General features: G+C 43.4%; 1 protein-coding gene across 4 annotated transcripts in view; it reads right to left on the bottom strand.

Annotated features, from left to right (window-relative positions):
* Nucleotides 1–19,528, bottom strand: part of slc6a9 (solute carrier family 6 member 9) — a 49,921-nt gene that overhangs the window by 24,349 nt on the left and 6,044 nt on the right. For 2 of the 4 annotated variants that reach the window (XM_008334721.2, XM_025066165.1), the window contains one exon: nucleotides 18,848–19,108. In XM_008334721.2, coding sequence (XP_008332943.1) covers nucleotides 18,848–18,877 — 30 coding nt within the window. In that variant the 5' untranslated portion in view covers nucleotides 18,878–19,108. Of the gene's footprint in view, nucleotides 1–7,284; nucleotides 9,825–18,847; nucleotides 19,109–19,528 lie in introns of those variants that run through there. The other 2 variants (XM_025066164.1, XM_017042258.2) reach the window with 2 other exon arrangements.

Here is a 19,528-nt window from a genome sequence, read left to right as displayed (position 1 = left end):
ATGGATTTTTTTCTAGCAGCAGTTCTATGTGGAATTCTGTTCCATTGTTGAGATTTTCCTCTTGTGTTAATGACTTGACATGTTGACGTGTCCGTCAGGCTCTTGGTGAATTTTATTTGGTGTTAGAGGTCTCAGAGCCTCAGTCTAAACGGAGCCACTGCAGCCGTGTTCACCCGCCCAGCTGCACACTCCTTGTTCACTCATTTGCTTAACATGTCCATTTGTGCGTAGGCCCTCATGGGCTATGGCTGTCAAGTGATGCGCGAGACTGGCCTGCGGAACTGTGAGCCCTCGCAAGCTGTTCACCTGCACACACATCCTCCTCACCGCTGTTCACACACACACACAGCTCCGAGCACAAACATCCAATGAGGCCAGTGATTTGAGTAAATGTATTTGTGAACACCGACTCAACGCTGCAGTATTTCCATGATGAAATGCTGTAATGGCGTGTTCTGCTGATTGCAAAGGTGACATAATGGACTAATTTTTTTTTTTCTTTTTTTTAACCAAGTGTTATGTGGCTGTAAAAGCTGAGAAACACACGCAAAAGACAAAGTCATTTTGTAAATACCACACCAGATAATGGTGTGAAGAAAGTCACATCAACAACAGACTGTGGACATGGCTATAATATTGGACTCATTAGTTCATAATGTCTGTTAATTTAACATGGAAAATGCAAACTTAAAGTAAAAAGAAAGTTATTGTTTGTCACTTTATTTTATTTTATTTTTTTATGTCCATTATTTTCTTTGGCAGCTCTCTAGCAGATGATCAATGAATTAAAAACAGTTTTCTGAATAAAATCCAATAATATGAGATGATTAATTTTCCAAATTTCAACAAGAGAAAACAATTGAATGTTTGTTCACGACTCTATCTTCCCTCTGATTTTCTTTCATTTTTGCTTTTTGTTTTCTCTGCACTTTGTTCACATCAAGCAGAACTGACAGTGCTCATCTTTCTAATGTTCTCCTCCATCTATGCTGCAGGTGTGCTGCTCCGACAAGATTATGCACACACACACACGAACGCACCCAAAAAAATTAACATCCTTATTTTAGCCCTGCAAAAACCAATTATTCTCCCCTCGTCAGTTTTCTCTCTCTCTCTCTGCTGCTCCTTTCTTTCACAACATTCCAATGTTTCCCAAGTTGGTGATCATGTGTTCTGATTACAGAGGATGCTGGTGTGTATCCACTGCATCGTACACAAGGAATTGATGTAAAGTAATCATGAGATTATGTCACAGATGTCGTGACAGAAATAAATATGAATGGATCTCTGTACGCAGCACAAAGACCCAGTCGGGCCAAGAAGGATGCCAGAAAAACAGGAACCGAACACAGAATGCTCATAAACCTGTCGACCGTGCAGCAACGTTATACAGAGTCATCTTTTCTCCCACAAGACACTGGGTCAGAGCTGCATTCACTGGGAATAAAAAAAAAAACAGGTCAACGACAAACCAGATCCAACAACGTTGAACATATTCTGCTGCTTCAAACTGTCGGTGCTGCCAACCAGGAAAACTACCACAGCACAAACACAATATTAATCATTTCCTTCACATCTTTCCTTATTATTAATTTCATCATTTACATTAGTCACAAGTAAAAACAGGTGAGAAATCTGCCTGCTGTTATCTGTCTTTTACTTCCAGCAACTTAAATAAAAAAAGGTGTTTTGTTAATGAGGATTAATGGTAATAAATCTGGGCCATAATTAATTATGATTAAATGTGATTAATTCACAGCTATTCTGGGATTAATCAGATTCAAAAATGTCAACAGTTTGACACTCTAATAATAATCTGGTTAATAGCCTGCAGGTATGACTGTTAGTCCTGTCTCTCTGGGGTGCCTCAGTGATTATCCAGCCAGTGTGTGACCCGCCCACAGCACCATGTCAGATGGCTGCATGGCCACACACGACCCCCAGAGGTTAAGCAGAGGAGATATTGGAAGAACCTCGGCCCCTAAAGACTCCAGGGTTAAAAAATGCCACTAAAAACCACAGACAAATCACCTTTTGCCTCGACCCTAACATTCTTCAGATGGGTGTTTTTGCCTGGAGAGGGAAACCCTAGCTGGGACGCTGACCTCTGTCCTCCTTTTTAAACCTTTAAATAGCCGTAGAGTCAGAATGACAGAGCAGCTGCTGTTCCTAATGCAGAGCAATCGTGTTTAAATAATGCATGACAACAAGATTTGGTGACGTGTCATTAAGGTATTTACGTGTTTTGTAAGATATGTACTATGCTGGTACTGTCCAATACCAGTACTTCAGACACCGAACAAAAAGGAAGATTTATGATTTCTCACAAAATGTCAAACCAACAACTGCAGAAACCCACAAGGCTTTCATTATGTTGTGATGGAATCACAGCAGCTGCAGCGTTCATCAACACGTTGTTAGTAGTTTAAAGTTCTTCTATGTTACATAAGGCCTTAGATCTTTAAATCCTTACAGACCTTAAAAACCATTAAGGACCCAGAGCCTTTTATTGCACCATGGACCAAAGGTCTTGATGCCAAAGGGAACAGAATCATGTCAAATGACAATCTGTTTTAATCAAGGTGTCATGTCTGTCTGTTTCCTGACTGTTCACACTCACCTGTTGGTAATTAGCTTCACTTGTGTCACCTGGTGCTTCCTGTGTATATACACCCGTCTCCCTTACTCTGTCCTTGTTGGACATTGTGATTGTTTTGGATCATTGTTCAGTTCGTTCTGTCAGGCTGTAGCAGTAGGTGAGTTTCCTGTTTTGTGTTTCATTAGTATTTTGTGTTTCCTAGTATTCCGTGTTACAAAGAGAATTCCATGCCTGGTAGTTCTTCCTGTTTTGTTAATTTGGACTTTGTTAATAAAACGACCTGCACCAGTACTGCTCTTGGGTCCTGCCTGCTTCCTGCGATGCCCTCACGTGACACAAGGGTTTAGCTGTCGATTCAAAGTCACCTGACTAGTTTTTCTCACAGCCACAATTGCTGTAAAATCATATAAGAGTAAAGGGTAATTCACGTTATCCAGACTGTGCCATAGTCATAGTCACAGGATAAAAATAAAAAACAAACATCAGCACTGTCAAATCCTACTGTGATGCCAGAGTACAAATAGAATTAAAACAAATCTTTAGGTTTTAGCTAATAATAATTCCAACATAGAAGTCTCCAGTGTTCAGTTGACTTAAGTCTGAACCTCTTAACCCCAGTCAGGAACAGTCTTTTCTCTTTGGCTTACTTTCAACAGTTGTCTGAGGAGTCATTCGTTTTTAGCGCCCCCTTGGTGTGAAAGGCACTCTGACAATGACCCTGTCGTTTCACATTTCTGTTTAGCTGTCATTCCTGTTGCTGCTCCAACAAGATCAGGCCATTTCAATCAAACTGTTTCTGGGATAAAGAGAATGTTGTATTGTTGCCTATTGTTGCCTATTACTGCACGCATGGACCAGCCCTAACTTGAGAGTTTACTGCCCAACACTTCTTCTTTCTACTTCTCCGTCCTACAGTACGTTATGCTGAGACCCGACGACAGTGGCTGGCTGCTCAGAGACGCATGGCTGCGTCTCTGAGCTCAGCGTGGTCCGACTCTGTGCCTCTGTAAGGCAGCTGTGAGCCCGCGAGCCGACTTAGTGAAGTCAGAGGGAGACTGAAGGTTACAGCCACCACAGACAGACAGACAGACAACGGGACACACACACACGGCCCTCTTGTCCACATGTGACCGTTCCCAGGACTGCTGAAACTTGCAGCGGGGAGTAAATGTGGTAACTTCTGCTCCATAAACTGCAGCACCTGCCTCACCTCCAGATGAGCAGAGTTTGTGTGTGTGTATGTGCGTGTACGCCAACGACCGTGTGAGTGTGCAGAAGCCACACATTAATATACAATATCCACCCAGCACATTCCAAGATATCATCACCTGCTGTCCGTTTGAGGAACAACACTCTCAGCGCGACAGTATGCTGCGACCACAGACCAAATACATGCAGTAGATGTGATGTACAGTCAAGAAGGAGAAAAGTATGTTGTAAACGCCTGTGGAGGGGATGAAGATCCAATTTTCTGCCATCCAGGACTCATTAGCTGGTTGGCACAGAATTGTGAAGCTGCATTCTCCTGATATAACAGCAGGTCGTTTTAGTAGCAGGAAACGTTTTAATAAACTCAATGTTTCCTCCTGCTTGTTCATCCACTGTAGTAAAGAAAAAAAAATTATACGAAAACCTCCACCTTCACTGTCACCATTAGACAATGTCCTTAGCAAGTTGGACAAAATGTCCTGGGCTTTTTCTCTGGTCTTCAGGTCAAATGTCAACTGGTAATTTTCATCTGTGACTATCACGAGATAAAGGCTACTTTTGTCAGGCATCATTTGTACATGAAAACGAACCTCTGGTCCAGTACCATGTCCCTGGACGACTGTCCTTCTTATTGTATATTAAAGACACCCCCGAAGATTCTTCAATCATTTCTTGGACAAATGATAGTCATCTGTTACTAAAACTTCTCAAGTTTTCAAACCTACGCCCCCGCTGACCACAGAAAAATACTGCGAAACGCTGGCTGATATCCAAAAACTGCATGAAATCAAAGTAATTACAGTGCAGTCACAGCTATTGTCTGGACACGTGTTATCTCGTGTCTAATAGTTCCTTTCATTAGGAGGACGTCGCAGCTAATCACCAGTCCCTCGTTTAACAAATATCAGATCCATGTGAGCTCCTTGTTACGGCGATTATTAGTCAAGCGTGCTTTGAAATCACACATGACCTTAGACTATTGTACCCGGACGTAGGGGTCAGTCTGGTGCTGGGAGGAAGGATGTGACCCCAGTAATGAATGGGTCTTTGATCAGTTCCCCCCTGAGATTCACTTTAGATGATAAGTACTTGTAAATTAGTACCACAAGTGTGGAACAGGGTAGACAGACACGGGTGGAGAGAAGAACTGCATACTGGAGGTGTTTCATTACTAAGACTGAAGACTTCCACTACCTTATTATTAAAGGATCTGATGTAAGTAGAAGGAGCTCTTGTTCCTGTCTTGTGGTTGACCTCAGAGGTCAAGATGTCAATCTCTAACCTGACCCCTGACCCACCCTGAGAAGATGCAGATCCCCTATTAAATGAATACTACAGTGAATCACGTGTTATTTATCACCTCTGTCAAAGAGTGAGACTCTGTTGTCTGTTGTTGTAGCTGTAAACAACAGTTGATTCTTCAAGGATGGTTAATTGTTTTGGAAGATTATGTAACGGGTAATGTTTTTGGGAAAGTCCTGATTTTTAAAGTCTGGTTTTAGTTTAAGGTAAGACAGTGGGTCAAACTTTTAGGACGTCTTCTTCAACACCTTCTAATCTGACTTACTTGTAACTGCATGACAAGTATTTGGCCTGTGACCCACAAAACGCCTACTTAGCTTCAGGCCTTGGGTTGAATTAGTTAGTTTGGTAAACATTTTCCACATTTATTTTTATTTTGCATTATTTTAAGTTATTTTTATGTACATATACATTTTTCAGACCATTTCTTTATTTTTAGTGAATAAGTGCACGGTTAACACCAACATATACCTTTTATTTTCTGTTTATGATGTGGGGTGATTTGAGGATTCTCACTAACAACAAAACTTGACAATATATATATATATAAGAAAACTAACTCAAGCACAAAGTTATTTTTAACACTGATGGCATTGAACAAACCATGTTATTAAAAAGTTATACACAGCAAACGACTGCTGTTGTTACCATGGTTGCTAAACACTATCCTCAGAACATTTTTTTTTTTTGGTGAAACTAAAACGACCTTTCAGCTCCGGCATCTGTTTCTATATACGTCTGTGCTACTTTTATTCTATTGTTTTGATAATGACTGGATTTCACCACCGTTAATTGTAGGGATAGAGATGTTAAAATTCTTTTTTTTCCCCTGGAAGAGGGTTTGCACAGCCATTAAACCAAAGTAAACAGCCAGGGAACGTGTTTTCATGTTTGTAGCCGTGTGTCAGTCAATCGGAGTGATGGAGGAGCACTCTGGTGGGGTAAACTTTGAATTTGAATTCAGTGTGCGCTCTAAAAAGGCAGCACATTTAAGAAGCCGTGGATACTGGGAGAAAAAGACACACACACACACACACACATAGGAGATTGAAAAGCAAACAATGCCCCTGCACTGGTAACAACATGATTATGCTGTGAATATGATCAGTTCTGTCAATCAGAGCTCTGGGTGTGTGTGGGACTGTTGTGGTGCTGTCAACGCTGTGCAGTACGCCTGGGTCGATGCTAACAATTACACATAATCACCTGATCACAGCAGGGTCTGAACGATAGGTCGTCTGAGACACAGAGATCTGACATTTGAAACGAGATTCTGTCAGATCTGATGGAACTGTTCTGTTCTGTTCTGTTCTGTTCTGTTCTGTTCCGTTCTGTTTTGTTGATTCAATCTTCAGGTTCTGTGACCTGTTTGGTTCTGGTATTTTGTTAAATTCACACACACACATATATGGATACAAACAAATTGTCGGCTAGATTGGACGATGAAATAACTACAAAATCATTAGACGATTAGGAAAAGCCTGTGAAGTGAAATGCCTGTGTCCGAGTGTATCATTAAAGTAATTGTAGACGGAAGCGATTGTGTGAAAGTGTGTGTGTGTGTTAGGACTAGAGCATAAATATCAGCCCTTTCTGGACACTGCCGCTTTTCCACTCTGTCACTCTCTTTCACACACACGGCAGACCGGCCCACTTCCTTACCAACCTCATCTCTCACAGCACTGCCCAGACTTCCCACTGCAATTACTTCTAAAACTTTTCAGGGCCACCACACGTGGTTGGGTTTTTAAAGAGTTGCGTCCCCCTCCTCACGTGGTGTGGGGGGTATTGAGTCGTCACAGACCCCCTTGAATGATCACTGAAAAATAAGGCGGCGCAGACAATAGCTCGTCTTGATGAATTCAATTCTTTCAGGACCCTGTACCGTTGTCCAGGCAGCTCCGGGCAAAACAATCGTTGCTTTGATAGTCCAAGAAACACACACTCACCCAGTTGCTCTTAGAAACTCCCTCTAACTACTTCCGAATTTGGATCTAAAGATGATATACGTCGCACCGGAACTTGGGACATGTTTCAGGCTTTCTCCCCGACTTCTAACAAGATCCGACTGCAGAGGCAGCAGTCGGGAACATCTCTGCAGCCGCACTTCAGAAAATCAAGAAAAGAAAAAAAAATCACCAATGACAGAGAGAAACATGACGGCTCACACTGACCTGGTCTGCTGCTGAAGCGGCAGCGGTGTTGGACTCAGACATGATTTGATGCTGTGACCCAGTGGTGCTTCTCTGCTGGCCACTGTGGGCTCCTTCATTCACACCTTGCTTTTCAGTTCCGCAGCGAGAGAGAGGGGAAGGGGCAGAAACACACAGTATGCCCTCCCTTTTGCCCTGGCTTGATTAATGCCTGAATTACTTTCACCTCATTTCATCTGATGGAGTTCTGCTTCCTCTCCGCCTCTCTTACTCATTCGGCATGGTAGCCCACTCTCTCTCCCCTCCCTCACTCGCCCCTCTCTCTCTCTCCCCCTCCCATCCTTCAGATTCCAGCTCTGACTCCCCTCCATCCCTGCCTCCCTCCATTGCGCTGTTACTTTTTACTCGCCCCCTCCCTCTTTTTTGCCTCCTCTTACTCCTTTTTTTAAAAAAAAAATCTTTCTAACCCATCGTTCTGTTTAATTAACAGGTACATCCTGCATCTTCCTTCCTTGACTCCCCTTCCTCCCAGTTTACTGTCCTCCACCTCCCAGCTTTTTCCCAACTCTCGACCAAAACAGACACAGGAGAGATGCACAGTCTTTTCCCTCCACCTCCACAATGAATGGCTCGTTGTCACTCCAGCACCTTGGCTGAATACAGAGCAAGTTAGCGAAGGGGATAGAGGAGGGACGATGATGGGGGTGGAAGGATTGCGGGGTCCGGGGTGGGTGGGGGTGGCGGGGGTTGAACCCTCTACTTTAGCTGGCCCTAGTAAAATAGGGGTGAGGTCTGAAGCACCCGTGGGCCACAGCCAAGTGTTTTCTCTCTCCCTCTCTCCCAAACTCTTTCTCCCAACAGATTAAAGTTCAGAAACAAAAAAAGTGGGAAACTGTGAGTTAGGAGCCCATGTGCCTTCCACTGGACTCCCCTGTACCTCCACCCCCTCACCCCCAAACACCTCTCTGTCTCTCTTATTTCCTCCGTTTGTTTTCAGAGGCAGCTGCCGCAACTCTGCAGACCACCAACAACTTCCCTTTCAGCGGCACTTGACTCTTCCAAATCCTCGTACGTCTCTACACCCTGACATTGCCAATAACACCCCCACAACGAACCCCCTCCATCCACCTACCACCGCACACACACACGCTAACCCTTCTTTCCATGTCACACCAAGAGGCCTAGCGAGCCAAGGCCCTCCTCCTACGCCTCGTTCGCGACATGTTCACAAAGTTACGTCCTTTTCAAATTCAAGCGCTTCCCTCCCTCGCCTCTGTTGTGCTGCGCGTATTGTTGTGCCTGTTTGCCACCATATGGCTAATGTTTATCCACGACAAAAGGAGCAATGAGAAAGTGAGGAAGTGAGTATACAATAAGGAAAAGGTAGCGCCCCCCTCCTCCCCATAAAAGCGGTGCAATTGAGAGATCAATAATACAAAAAAAAACAAAAAAAAAACAGGCACTCATGCAGCAGAATGAGACGCTGTCTTTCAAGGTGTCACTCAGCGTCGACACCCTGACAGGATGTGGTGCGGGTTGTGTCAAAAGTTGACGGACAACTGGCACTGGGCCTAATGGGTGTTTGATAGTTTGGAACAATGAGCGCTGCCGCCTGAGTGGAGGCCCTTCAGTTATGTTCGACACAAGATGAGCGACGCAGAGAGGATGCTATTCATTTGTCTATCAATTCAGAGGATTAGAATCTCACAGGGGATCCAATAAAGGGATCATTACCATATACCCGCCCTATTCACTGTGTCCAGAGGAAGTGCTAAGGGCAATGAAAACAAGTGCTCTCGACAAATAGCTGCACAAGTTGACACGGTGAGAACAGACAAATTATTGTTTGAGAGGGGCCACGGTGCCTTGACGGCCTGTTTTCAACCCCTTTTTTATAGCCATTGATTATCACTGCTGTTACAAACAAACAACAACATCAACGTTGGTGAATTTCAACAACCTTGTTGTCGAACCTAAAGGTTCTTTTCGAAATACTTCACAATGCCAATTAATAGCTAATGTGTACATATATAGTGAGTTTGACGTAACAAATCCCCGGTTTCCTCAACACTAGACATGTGGCTTACAAATATATGTTTCAATATATATTTGATATATCACGCTATTTCATTTCAGGCTACGTATTGATATTCTGCAGCACTGTATCGATTTTACAGTCAAATATTCATACCGTTGGTGGTTTGTTTTGCTTGTATTTCCTCTCTAGTGAATACAAATGTAGATCCCTCTGTTCCAATTGAATTTAGGTCTAAAATCTATATTTAAAAATATCTGGTTTTAAGGAATGGCAAACGCAACTAGCTGCAACAACAACACAAATAGTTCAAATGAGTGTAACAACCTGTGAGAACATCTGCTTCAGAGCATAACTGTGTTATGTCATCAGTTCCTCCACAGGGACTTGGGTACTTGTTACTAGTTCTGAGTTCTCCAGGTTAGTTGGTTCAGATTCAAACACTCTGAGGCATTAACTGCTTGAACACAATTAGCACTAACGCAGTTTGAATTTGTCAGTGACTGATGGAACCCGAGGTAACAGCCTGTTGGGCCTGCAGCTGGCTGTTAGCACTGAGCTAATAGATCTGTTTGGGATTTTTTTATTTGACTAATTGCCTTGTGATGTAGGGTCATTTAGGTCTAATTAGAGAAGCACAGATGCTGCTAATGATAATAAAAACAACTTGTTAAAACATACTTTTTTTGTAAAATGTTGTTTTTTTTTTCATTCTACTATCAACAGAGGCTGAAACAAATAAACAAACACCAAAAGGACGAGTCTCCTAAAAACCGTTCTGTGTGGAGGTTTTGTTTTAACAGTGGCTTATAAAACACAACAAATATTTGAAGGTTCTGTTTTTAATGAGGAGCCTCAGGGACACAGAGGTGTTGAACAAACACCATCGTCTGCTTCATTAAGGAGCCTTCAACCTCGTCAAGACTAGATGTTCTGCTGGACTGTTTTTTAAAAAGACCCTCTGGATGAGGGGTGTCTCTGACAGATGTCAGTGTCTGCTCAGTCTGCTGAGGGATGGAATTGGCCAATCACACTTGGGCTTTCCTTCTGCTAAATGTTGCAAAAGTTCAACACATTCCAAGAATCCTTCGAAGTTATCTAGTGGGAGGCAGCACGACCTGATGATTCTAGCTTGGTGACAACCAATGAGACGAGGCTGTGAGTGCACAAAAAAACAGAGCTATTCCAGCTTCACTTAGATAGAGTTAGTTAGATTCTGGCTGCTGTGGCTTTAACGTTTTTATCAGTATGGGCCCCAGTATGGGAAAACATGGTCGCAGCTCGAGGGTTTTGACTGGATATGGAAGACATGTCGGTGTCCATATCTTTCTTTGTCTACATGCTGAAATGACAGTTTGTATTTGGTGTGTGTGTGTGTGTGTGTCACCATTTGCCTTTACTTGTAAGCCGGGACAAACCAGTGTTGGGCAGTAGGACAAACAGTAGCAAAGAGATAAACAGTGAGGTGAGGTCAGAATACAGGACACTGATAAGGTCAGAACTACTCAAGGCTGTGAGCTGTTGACATAAGATATGTGTACAATATAAACACACATATATAAGTGCATATATATGTGAATATATGTGTGTATATGTATGTATATATATATATATTATTTAAGAACATACATATATGTGTACATATACACTGCATATGTAATGTGACAGTGTTGGTAGAAAGTTAGTGAGTGGAACATTAGAAAGCTAAGAGTGAGAAAAAATATGTGGAAGACATGACGTGAAGACACAGACCAGACATTAAAACCTAATCTGATTTTCATTTCATTCTTTTAATTCCATCTGTGAGCTTCTCTCTGCTTTTTTTTTTTTTTTTTTGATTTTTTTATTTGAAAGCCCTCTTATCTTTGTGAATAAATATCACTGCTGCCGCTCTTCTGTTGATACAGACAGTTTCTGATCCAAAAGGTCAATGAAAGGCAATTAATATTCAGGGTAATGTCACAAAAGACAGAAACGGTCCAATATTTGCACACACTGTTGATAGCTGGTGTTTGTTGTGTGTGTGTGTGAGAGAGAGGGAGAGTGTGTGAGTGACCTCCAGTCCCAAGGTAAAGCTTAAAGATCAATAAGAAAATAGAGTTTTCTCTGCTGGTTTCTGCTAGTTCTTTCAGAGAAGTCAAATCCGTGCGATCTAGTTCTCAAACCTCCAGCCTGAGCTCTTTATTCCACTTTGACAAAACAAACACAGAAAAGAGCAAAGAGCACATTCAACAGAGAAACCGGAAAATACTGGATGACCAACAAGAGTAGTAACGAAGACTCTGTGTGTGTGTGTGATAACACTGACGTCACTGTCAGACCTGTGGTGTTCATCAGTCTGTTGTCAACAGTCTCCTAACTTTCTACTACTTTTTGAATTTAAAGACAGAGTAAAGACAGGACCTCAATGTCAAACTTTCTTTTCTTTTCTTTTCTCCCCAGGACAGAGTCAGTCCTTGAAGGATGACTTCATTTGTAATTTGGTATTTTTAGCCTCATAAATATTTGGTAGTTGTTAAATTGTATTTCGTACTGTTTTTTTTTTTGGTGCTTTAAATATCAGTGAAACAATGATGGTCCAATCTTAGATTTAAGTGCAAAAACTTTGTGCAGCTCAGACTGTGTGAAGCGCTGTGTGAAACTGCGGACGTGCCAAAATTGGTAGTAATGAACTTTTAAATACCAACATGACATGAAGTAACTTTGTTTCCTGACAAAAACTGTGAAAAATAATTGACAGTGAATAGTAACTTTGTTTCCTGACAGAAACTGTGAAAAATAATTGACAGTGAATCTGTTTCCCAGGCCGTTTCCTGTGTCAGCTCTCTGGTCTACTGGGCACTAATGCGTCCAAAGTCACTAGCATCACTATTTGTATTTAAATGGACTAATAAAGCTATAGAATGGTTAATTGACGTGTAAAGCTGTCAGCCAGCGTGTGGCTCCCAGTCTTTAAAAATCCAATTTTTATCCTGCTCTTAAAAGGAACGGCTGATCTCACGGGGGGCCCACGGTCATGTCTGAGCTAACAACATCCCTCCCAATCTATTTATCTGTCCCCTGCAGCAATTAGGGTTAATTTCTCTTCACCTCTCATTAGCTCGACAGGCACAATAAAAGATGGCCGACTGTAAACGAACCAAAAAGGAACCCAACTATTTCTCCCCTGCTGAGGAGACCACATGAGGTGAAGGTGAACAGGGACGGCAGAAGAGTCCAGAGACAAGCAGTGAGGACAGGACAGGACAGGACAGACAGACAGTGTGGAGGGAAGAGACTTGATGGTTCACAACAGGACAGGCACCGCAGGAGCTACAGAGCTGAGGGGGGAGAAAAAGAGAGAAGAAACACAAAAAGCTCAGTTTTGCAACAGCAGGTCGGCTTTGTCCGGCATAACAAAGGAGCAAAATGTGCTCAAGTGCAGTTGGAGGGAAAATGGCCTTTTTCTCACTCCGTCCAAAACAGTTCAGCTCTTTCATTGAGAGCGGGGAAAGAAAGTGTGTTTGAGGGAGCGAAAACATCGGCAGCAGAGAGAATGAAAAGACACAGAAATAGACAAAGAGATAAAAAGAGGGATTGAAGAGGAAATGGGATTCAAGCGGCTGAGTGATGTTTGTCCGGGCAGCTGGGATGACCCGACATGACCAGGACCTGACCAGGACACGCTGGACACCCAGGAGAAGAAGACAAACGACGCAGTGGAAGACGTGGAGACAGAAAAGAGAGGACAGAAAAAGAATTGCCAACGCTTGGTTTAACCTGAAGTTTCCATGATAATTTCTCTCCCCCTCCCCCGGACCGTCCCCCTCCCATGCTTTGGCTGGGAGGGCCCCAGCTGTTCGGCCTGTATAAATAGCGTGCGGCTTCGGCTTGGACCCCCGAGGAGATCGGGGCTCATTGGAGAAAAAGAGATGGGAACAAATCGGGCTGGAAAAAGCACACAACATACACATTTTGACAAACATATGGGACCATCGCTGAGGATGAAAGTGAGGAACATGTGACTGAAGTGGGCCTCACGTGGCAGATGTCACTGCTGCGCTTTCGATGTGACAAGAGGGATGGAGTGGAAAACAGAGACAGAGACGGAAAATGTCTTCACTACCGTACAAGTTGATTCTCATTACAAAAATATAAAAATACAAATCAGAGATTCATTACAGTACAAGTTGATTCTCATTAAAAAAAATATAAAAATACAAATCAGAGAAATTTCATCAATACCAAAACAGACATTTATTCGACTTGTAATAGCTGTGCGCCACCCTAGAGGGCCCTGCCCCTCTGTTTGGGAACAACTAAACTTATTGCATCAGGAACGCAGGACTGACGCAGCCCTGACAGCCATTAAGTCTTGTAGAAAATGTTCAAAGATTTTCCATTCTCAACATCACGACTACTTCAACAAACGTCAACGACAGCCAGTCCTCCGTCCTCAGAGTCACACCAGGCCACACAGCTTTGCTCACCTCTGTACCAGCCACGTCACCAACTCATCAACCTTATGCTGTGGTTCTGAGGCACAGCCGTGGGTCACTTCATGACCTCCGTCACCTCACTGATTCCCTATCTTGGTTCATGACCCTCCGTTCATCAGCAGACACCGGTGTGAGCTGGCCATGGTACTGATTTTACTGCTGCTGCTGCTCACTGTAACTTCCTTCCTGAATGTAACTGGTAGATTTTATTACCAAGAAGAAAAAGAAAAGAATCACATCACTTTTTGGCTCCTGCAGTCCATCACTGGTACTGCGTCTAAAGAGACATCTGGCCCTACTATACTTTCCAGTGTAAACAAATTAAAATTGTTTTTGGAACAGCTGCTGGAAACTATTTTTTCCGGCAACAACAGTTTATGTTTAATCTGTATAAATCATAAACTCATATTTGATCATCCTCCGTTTGTTACTGTAGATGATTATCAATCAGACAGGACAAAAACAAACTGCGCACGTTAATCATTTTCTACACAGACTGTAGCTGCTCGTGCCGTACTTGACACAAACAAACAAACACTGGACTCATGTTTGACCCCCGTCAGACCAGGATCTGTTGCATCACAGCTGAGAAGCTTTTTTCTTAAAAATCATCACACGCAAGAGAAAAACAACCGGCAGGTGTCGAAGATATTAAAGAGGAAGTAAAGAAAAATGTGACAAACAAGACAGAAGAGGTGGGGTCCAGCCCCAGTGTGACACCCCCCTCCCTTTTTTTCTCTAGCTTGTCTGTCTTTTCTTGAGGCACTGGTAGGGGGGAGGGAGGGAGGGCCATTAAACCAGAGGAGGAAGGGGAAGAGGAAGAAAATTCAGGAAAAAAAACTACATTTTCAGCCTGAGTGGTTTTTCTAAGTGAAATCCAAAAGGTCCAAAACACAATGGGCTCCTTTTTTGTTTCTCCTCCGTGCTGTGTGTGTGTTGGTGGGGGGGTTGTGTGTGTGTTTGTGAATGTACACGGGGGTCTGGTCAGAGGAGGGTTACTTTTTACACAGTGCCCAGCAGTGGACGTGTTTGGCATCATGGCCTCTGGTCCCTCAATTATACCTTCACCACAGTGGCTGCTGGTCACTGCTTCTGAACCCTCAACGGCCGCTTGTAATTTTGTTTCCCTCTTTTATTTCTTTTTCATTCAGCCAATAAGTCAGAGGGTGAAAACACACACAGAAATCATGTTGGACACATCACCCGCCCTCACCACCACCACCAGCCCTGACAGAAACCTCCCTTCTTCCTGAGTCACATCTGTTTCTTTGGCTCCTCGCCCCTGAGGCACCAAACACAGTTAGTGAGCACCGTTGTTAATAAGTTAATATAGTTCCTCATAACAGGACGAAAATGGAAACAAACCAGCAGGGAACGGACAAAGTGCATCAAGACGGAATCTTTTATTGTCCTGCACTCGGAACTCAAAACGTGTGGGGAAAAAAAACTACAACCACCACATAAAACATTAGAAAATAAAATAGCAGGGCTATCTGCAACGCCCCCTAACGGAGCAAGCAGTAACTACTTCAGAAAGTCTAAAAAAGCAGGACGGATGGAGGCTGATTAGCGATGATTAACACACGCATGACCAACGACGGATGGAGGCTGATTAGCGATGATTCAAAAGCATCAATGAACTTGACGATCAAGAGTCACACGAGCCTTACAGACTACTGAACCCAATCAAAAAAATCTGAATTATGAAGGTCTCGTCCAACACTCTGACAAAATGAGATGAACAACTTTTGTCCGTGTAGAGCTTTGATGCTGCACCAGTCTCAAGTGATCGTGATCTCCTCGCCCAGTTGGCCCTAATATCACTGGACAGGCAGCGCAGGTCTGCACGGACGGACGTGTGAATGCAGCGCTTGGCGGACAAATGGGCTAAACCTCCTTCCAACTCCTCCTCCTCTCCTCACATACGGGTCCATACATCCAGGGAGCAGACATTTTAAAGACAACAAGTGTTAAAGAAGTAACTGGAGAGCAAAAACAAAAGGACAGCTACAGTAAAAAACTTGTGCCAGGGGCACCATCTGCTCATCCGCTGGGTGGAAGTGGCTGCTTCCAGGGGCAGTCAAAGACGACCCCAGAAGATTGAGGGGAAGGGGGCTCCCTTTGAACGCTGTGAATGAGCAAAGGAAAACACGTTTGGATAGAAAGGGCTCCCGGCAGAAGGCTACCAGACCAGCCAAGCGGTAGCAGGAAGCAGGCACCTTGTGTGTGGAGAGATTTACAGTGACACGTCCATGCACCAGCCATCTGGGCCCAGAATAAATCAATTTAACCTGACGGTGAAGAAAAGGGCCGGGAAAACGCCACAGGAAGGAGCAGATTTAACTCTTTGACAAATTCACCCCGCCTTATTTTGGTGTAGACGATGCAAGGAGATAAACACGAGCACACTGTTGGGGGTCCACCGATTGGTCTGGTGATTAATTGACCCCCAACCGCCCGATTTACAACCTAACAGCAACTGCGTACCCCAACATTAGTGGTGTCTGATGTCAGTCCAACCTCCAGCCTTAGTGAGGTGATGGAAATGACTGCTGCACTCAGACAAAAGGTGGAGGTGAGTTTAGATTCAAGTTGGAAATCAAACAGGTTTAGGTTGAAGAGTTCTGTTAGGCAACTGGACGTGACATTTCACCTCTCATCCAAGAGGCTTCTTCAGTTCTAACTGGTGGAGGGGAGTACAGCAGATATATACTCTAGGTGTGAAAGAATAAAGCTACTTCAGCTCCCGCCGTGGGTGGGGGGGGGGAGCGGGAAGGTGTAAACAGTCGTTCAGAGTCTGATGGGTCGTTGTGCTCCTCATCAGAATAGTTTTGGTCATCTGCCTCTTTGTTATGTAAAAACTGAGGAGAATCTTTTGGGTATTGTTCCTAAGAGTGCTTTGTATGTGGGTGATAGGTTGTGACATAGGTTTAGTTCAAAACATGTTGTTGTTGAGCATGCGCGTCACAGATAAGCTACAACAATATTGATACTGACACCAGTGGTAACGTTAGCTACAACCGTCCTGGAACAGAGACCGGCGCTAATGTTAGGTACAACGATACAGACAAAGGGTCAACGCTGTGACCAGAACCAAATGGCACACGGTGAACTGAGTTGACGGGTCACTTGTGCTGCTTTGAAAAAATCCAAACAAAATCATCACTTCAACAGACACAGCAGTGGACCAAGGACACCTGTGGCCCCGTCTTCTAGAACAAAAACATTCCTCTCTCTGGACTCAGCTGTTGTAAAGAGTGATTTATTAATGACACAAACATGAGATTCCCGTTTATAGAAGTGACCTTCAGCCTGTCATTGTTTTGTACCTGATTTTGCAGCTTTCCTGCAATGACACAAACATGAGATTCCCCTTCAGCCTGTCATTGTGTTGTACCTGATTTTGCAGCTTTCCTGCATATGTGAAATTATAAACTAACATTTTGGCTGAAAAAATAATACTTTCCTTTTTCATTTTTGAATGAAACTGTCAGAAATTGGTATCAAACAAACCACGATCAACAACCAGTGCTGACTACAGTCACTATAACTTGACAGTGAATGAATAGTGAATGGTAGCGAGCAGGAAGAAAAGCCCTGGGTTAGTTCACCAAACCTAACTCTCTGAACTAAGTTTTCAACTCTACAGCAGAGTGTGTTAACTGGACTGGGAATCCGTCACCAAACAGAACAACCCAACCACTGCACCGCGACACACCATTCTGACAAGAAGAATCAAATTTCCGTTCCTCTGTGACTACCTTCAAATGCTGAGTGACGGGAGAGAGCAGGCGGAGAGGCTGATAGGACACGGCCGTAAAAATGTCACCAGGTGGAAAAGTGAAGCTTAAAATGAGCCAGAATGTCAGCAAACAGTTGGCGTCCGAGTTGTTGTTGTCTTGAGATGGAACGAAGAGAGAGAGAGAGAGATAGAGAGAGGAGGGGAGACAACGCCAAATCTCTATTTAAAGCTCAGTAACAGCCAAGGTCCGACACTTTTACCTCTTGGCCTCATCTTATCTGCAGCCAAAAGACACACACACACACACACACACACCCTGTTAAACGTTAGCAGAGCTGCAGGTCCAGCCGACTGGACAACACGAGTGGAAAGTTTCTCTCTGTGAAAACAGTCCATGTTTGGGTTCAGGGACAGATAATTGATAATTCATGATTTGGATTTTTGATGCAGCGGTGAGCAACATGTGAGGATAGCTGTACAAGCCTGGCCACGCAAAGTAGGGGGCGTGGGTCAATTATGTCCTCCAGGTTAGGTAAAATTTCCCTGTGAGGTTTAAATGTTGTTGTTGTTGTCGTTCGAAAAGAGCTGCAGATAATTGTCAACATATTTTTCTGATTCATGTAAAAAGTCCAGTCCTTGAAATTACATTTTTTTCCACGTAAGTCACTCCTTGTTTTAACGGTTTTTCCTAAAGGTGTCAACGACGTGTAGATTTGTCTGAATGCGTTCAAAAAGTACACACATTTTTATACTACTGTAAACTATACTGCAATATTGCAACTGAAGGCATCCTGGTCGTACTCACCTAATTATTATTATTATCATTTCTTTGTAAGTTTCTCAGGAGTTTCACTGGAACAATTCATAACTTGTCATATTTTAGGGACAAACAAAAAAAAGCCTGTAATTGAAAATGAATGGACATCACTGAAGGATGTAAAACACACAAACATTTTAAAACGGCCGACCCTCCATATACCTGCGTATTTAGGCTGTCTTTAAACTTGGCCTCTTCTTTCCCCTCTGTGATGCTGCGGCTCACTGACCTGCCAGCCACTGATCGACACATACAATATATTTATCTAACAAAAACCATTGTTGTCTGAAGTTGTTTACGTACTATTTTTCAAACTTTAGGCCCATGTTTCAGTCTCAGGCCTCTTCAAGGACACGTCTGGGAATTTGTGCTAAAAACAGAATTGTTCTGGTTGTGTCTCAGAAACACCATCTAAAGTTAAAGATGGAAGTTTATTAACAATGGCCTCGTGTGTTCAAACACCTGTGGAACATCCCTAATTTTTGAACCAAAAAAAAAAAAGTGGAACTCACCAGGATCCCAGAAAACTGCTTCTCTTCCATCCTTCAGGACAACGATCCTCTGCCTCTCTGCTGCTGCCGTCTCTCTCTCTCTTCCTCTCTCTCCCTCTCTCTCTGGGATGGTTATGGTTATAACTGGAGTGTCTTCGCTCCGTCGTCGGCTCTCGTCTTCTCGTCTCTCTCCGTCCCCTCTCTCCTTCTTGCCAGTGTAGCTGGAGCGGCGTCGCTGGTGCTTTGTGTCAATTCTGCCTCTAATCCCGAAACTTTTCTATGCTGTGAAAAGAACATGTGACAGGCAGAGAGGGGTGGAGTGGGGTGGAGTGTAGGGGGGTGAAGGGTGGGAGGGTGAGGGGGAGGGCAAATGGGGGCAAAGCAACACATTTTAGTTACTTGTCCCTTTTGGGTCACCTTCAAAAACAGTTCCTGTGCACGACAGCATACGGAAATTCAGGTCGGATTTATTTATTTTTTTAAATCACACATATTATCACTTTGTTGTTAACGACTAGTGTGAGGAGAGAACGTAGAAAAACTCGTAGTAACAGATTTGCATTTTATACCAAAGCAGCTGCCATAACAAAGTGGCCTTTTGTGTAAAGAGATTAACTGTTAAGGGAACGTTTAGACTTTGCCTATTGACTACTTCTGTATAAAAGCCAAACTGGGAATAGAGCAAGTGGGGGTGGGAGTGCA

The sequence above is a fragment of the Cynoglossus semilaevis genome, chromosome 20, assembly GCF_000523025.1.
Source record: "Cynoglossus semilaevis isolate Cse_v1.0 chromosome 20, Cse_v1.0, whole genome shotgun sequence".
Taxonomy (NCBI): Eukaryota; Metazoa; Chordata; class Actinopteri; order Pleuronectiformes; family Cynoglossidae; genus Cynoglossus; species Cynoglossus semilaevis.
This window is presented reverse-complemented; position numbering and strand designations above follow the sequence as displayed.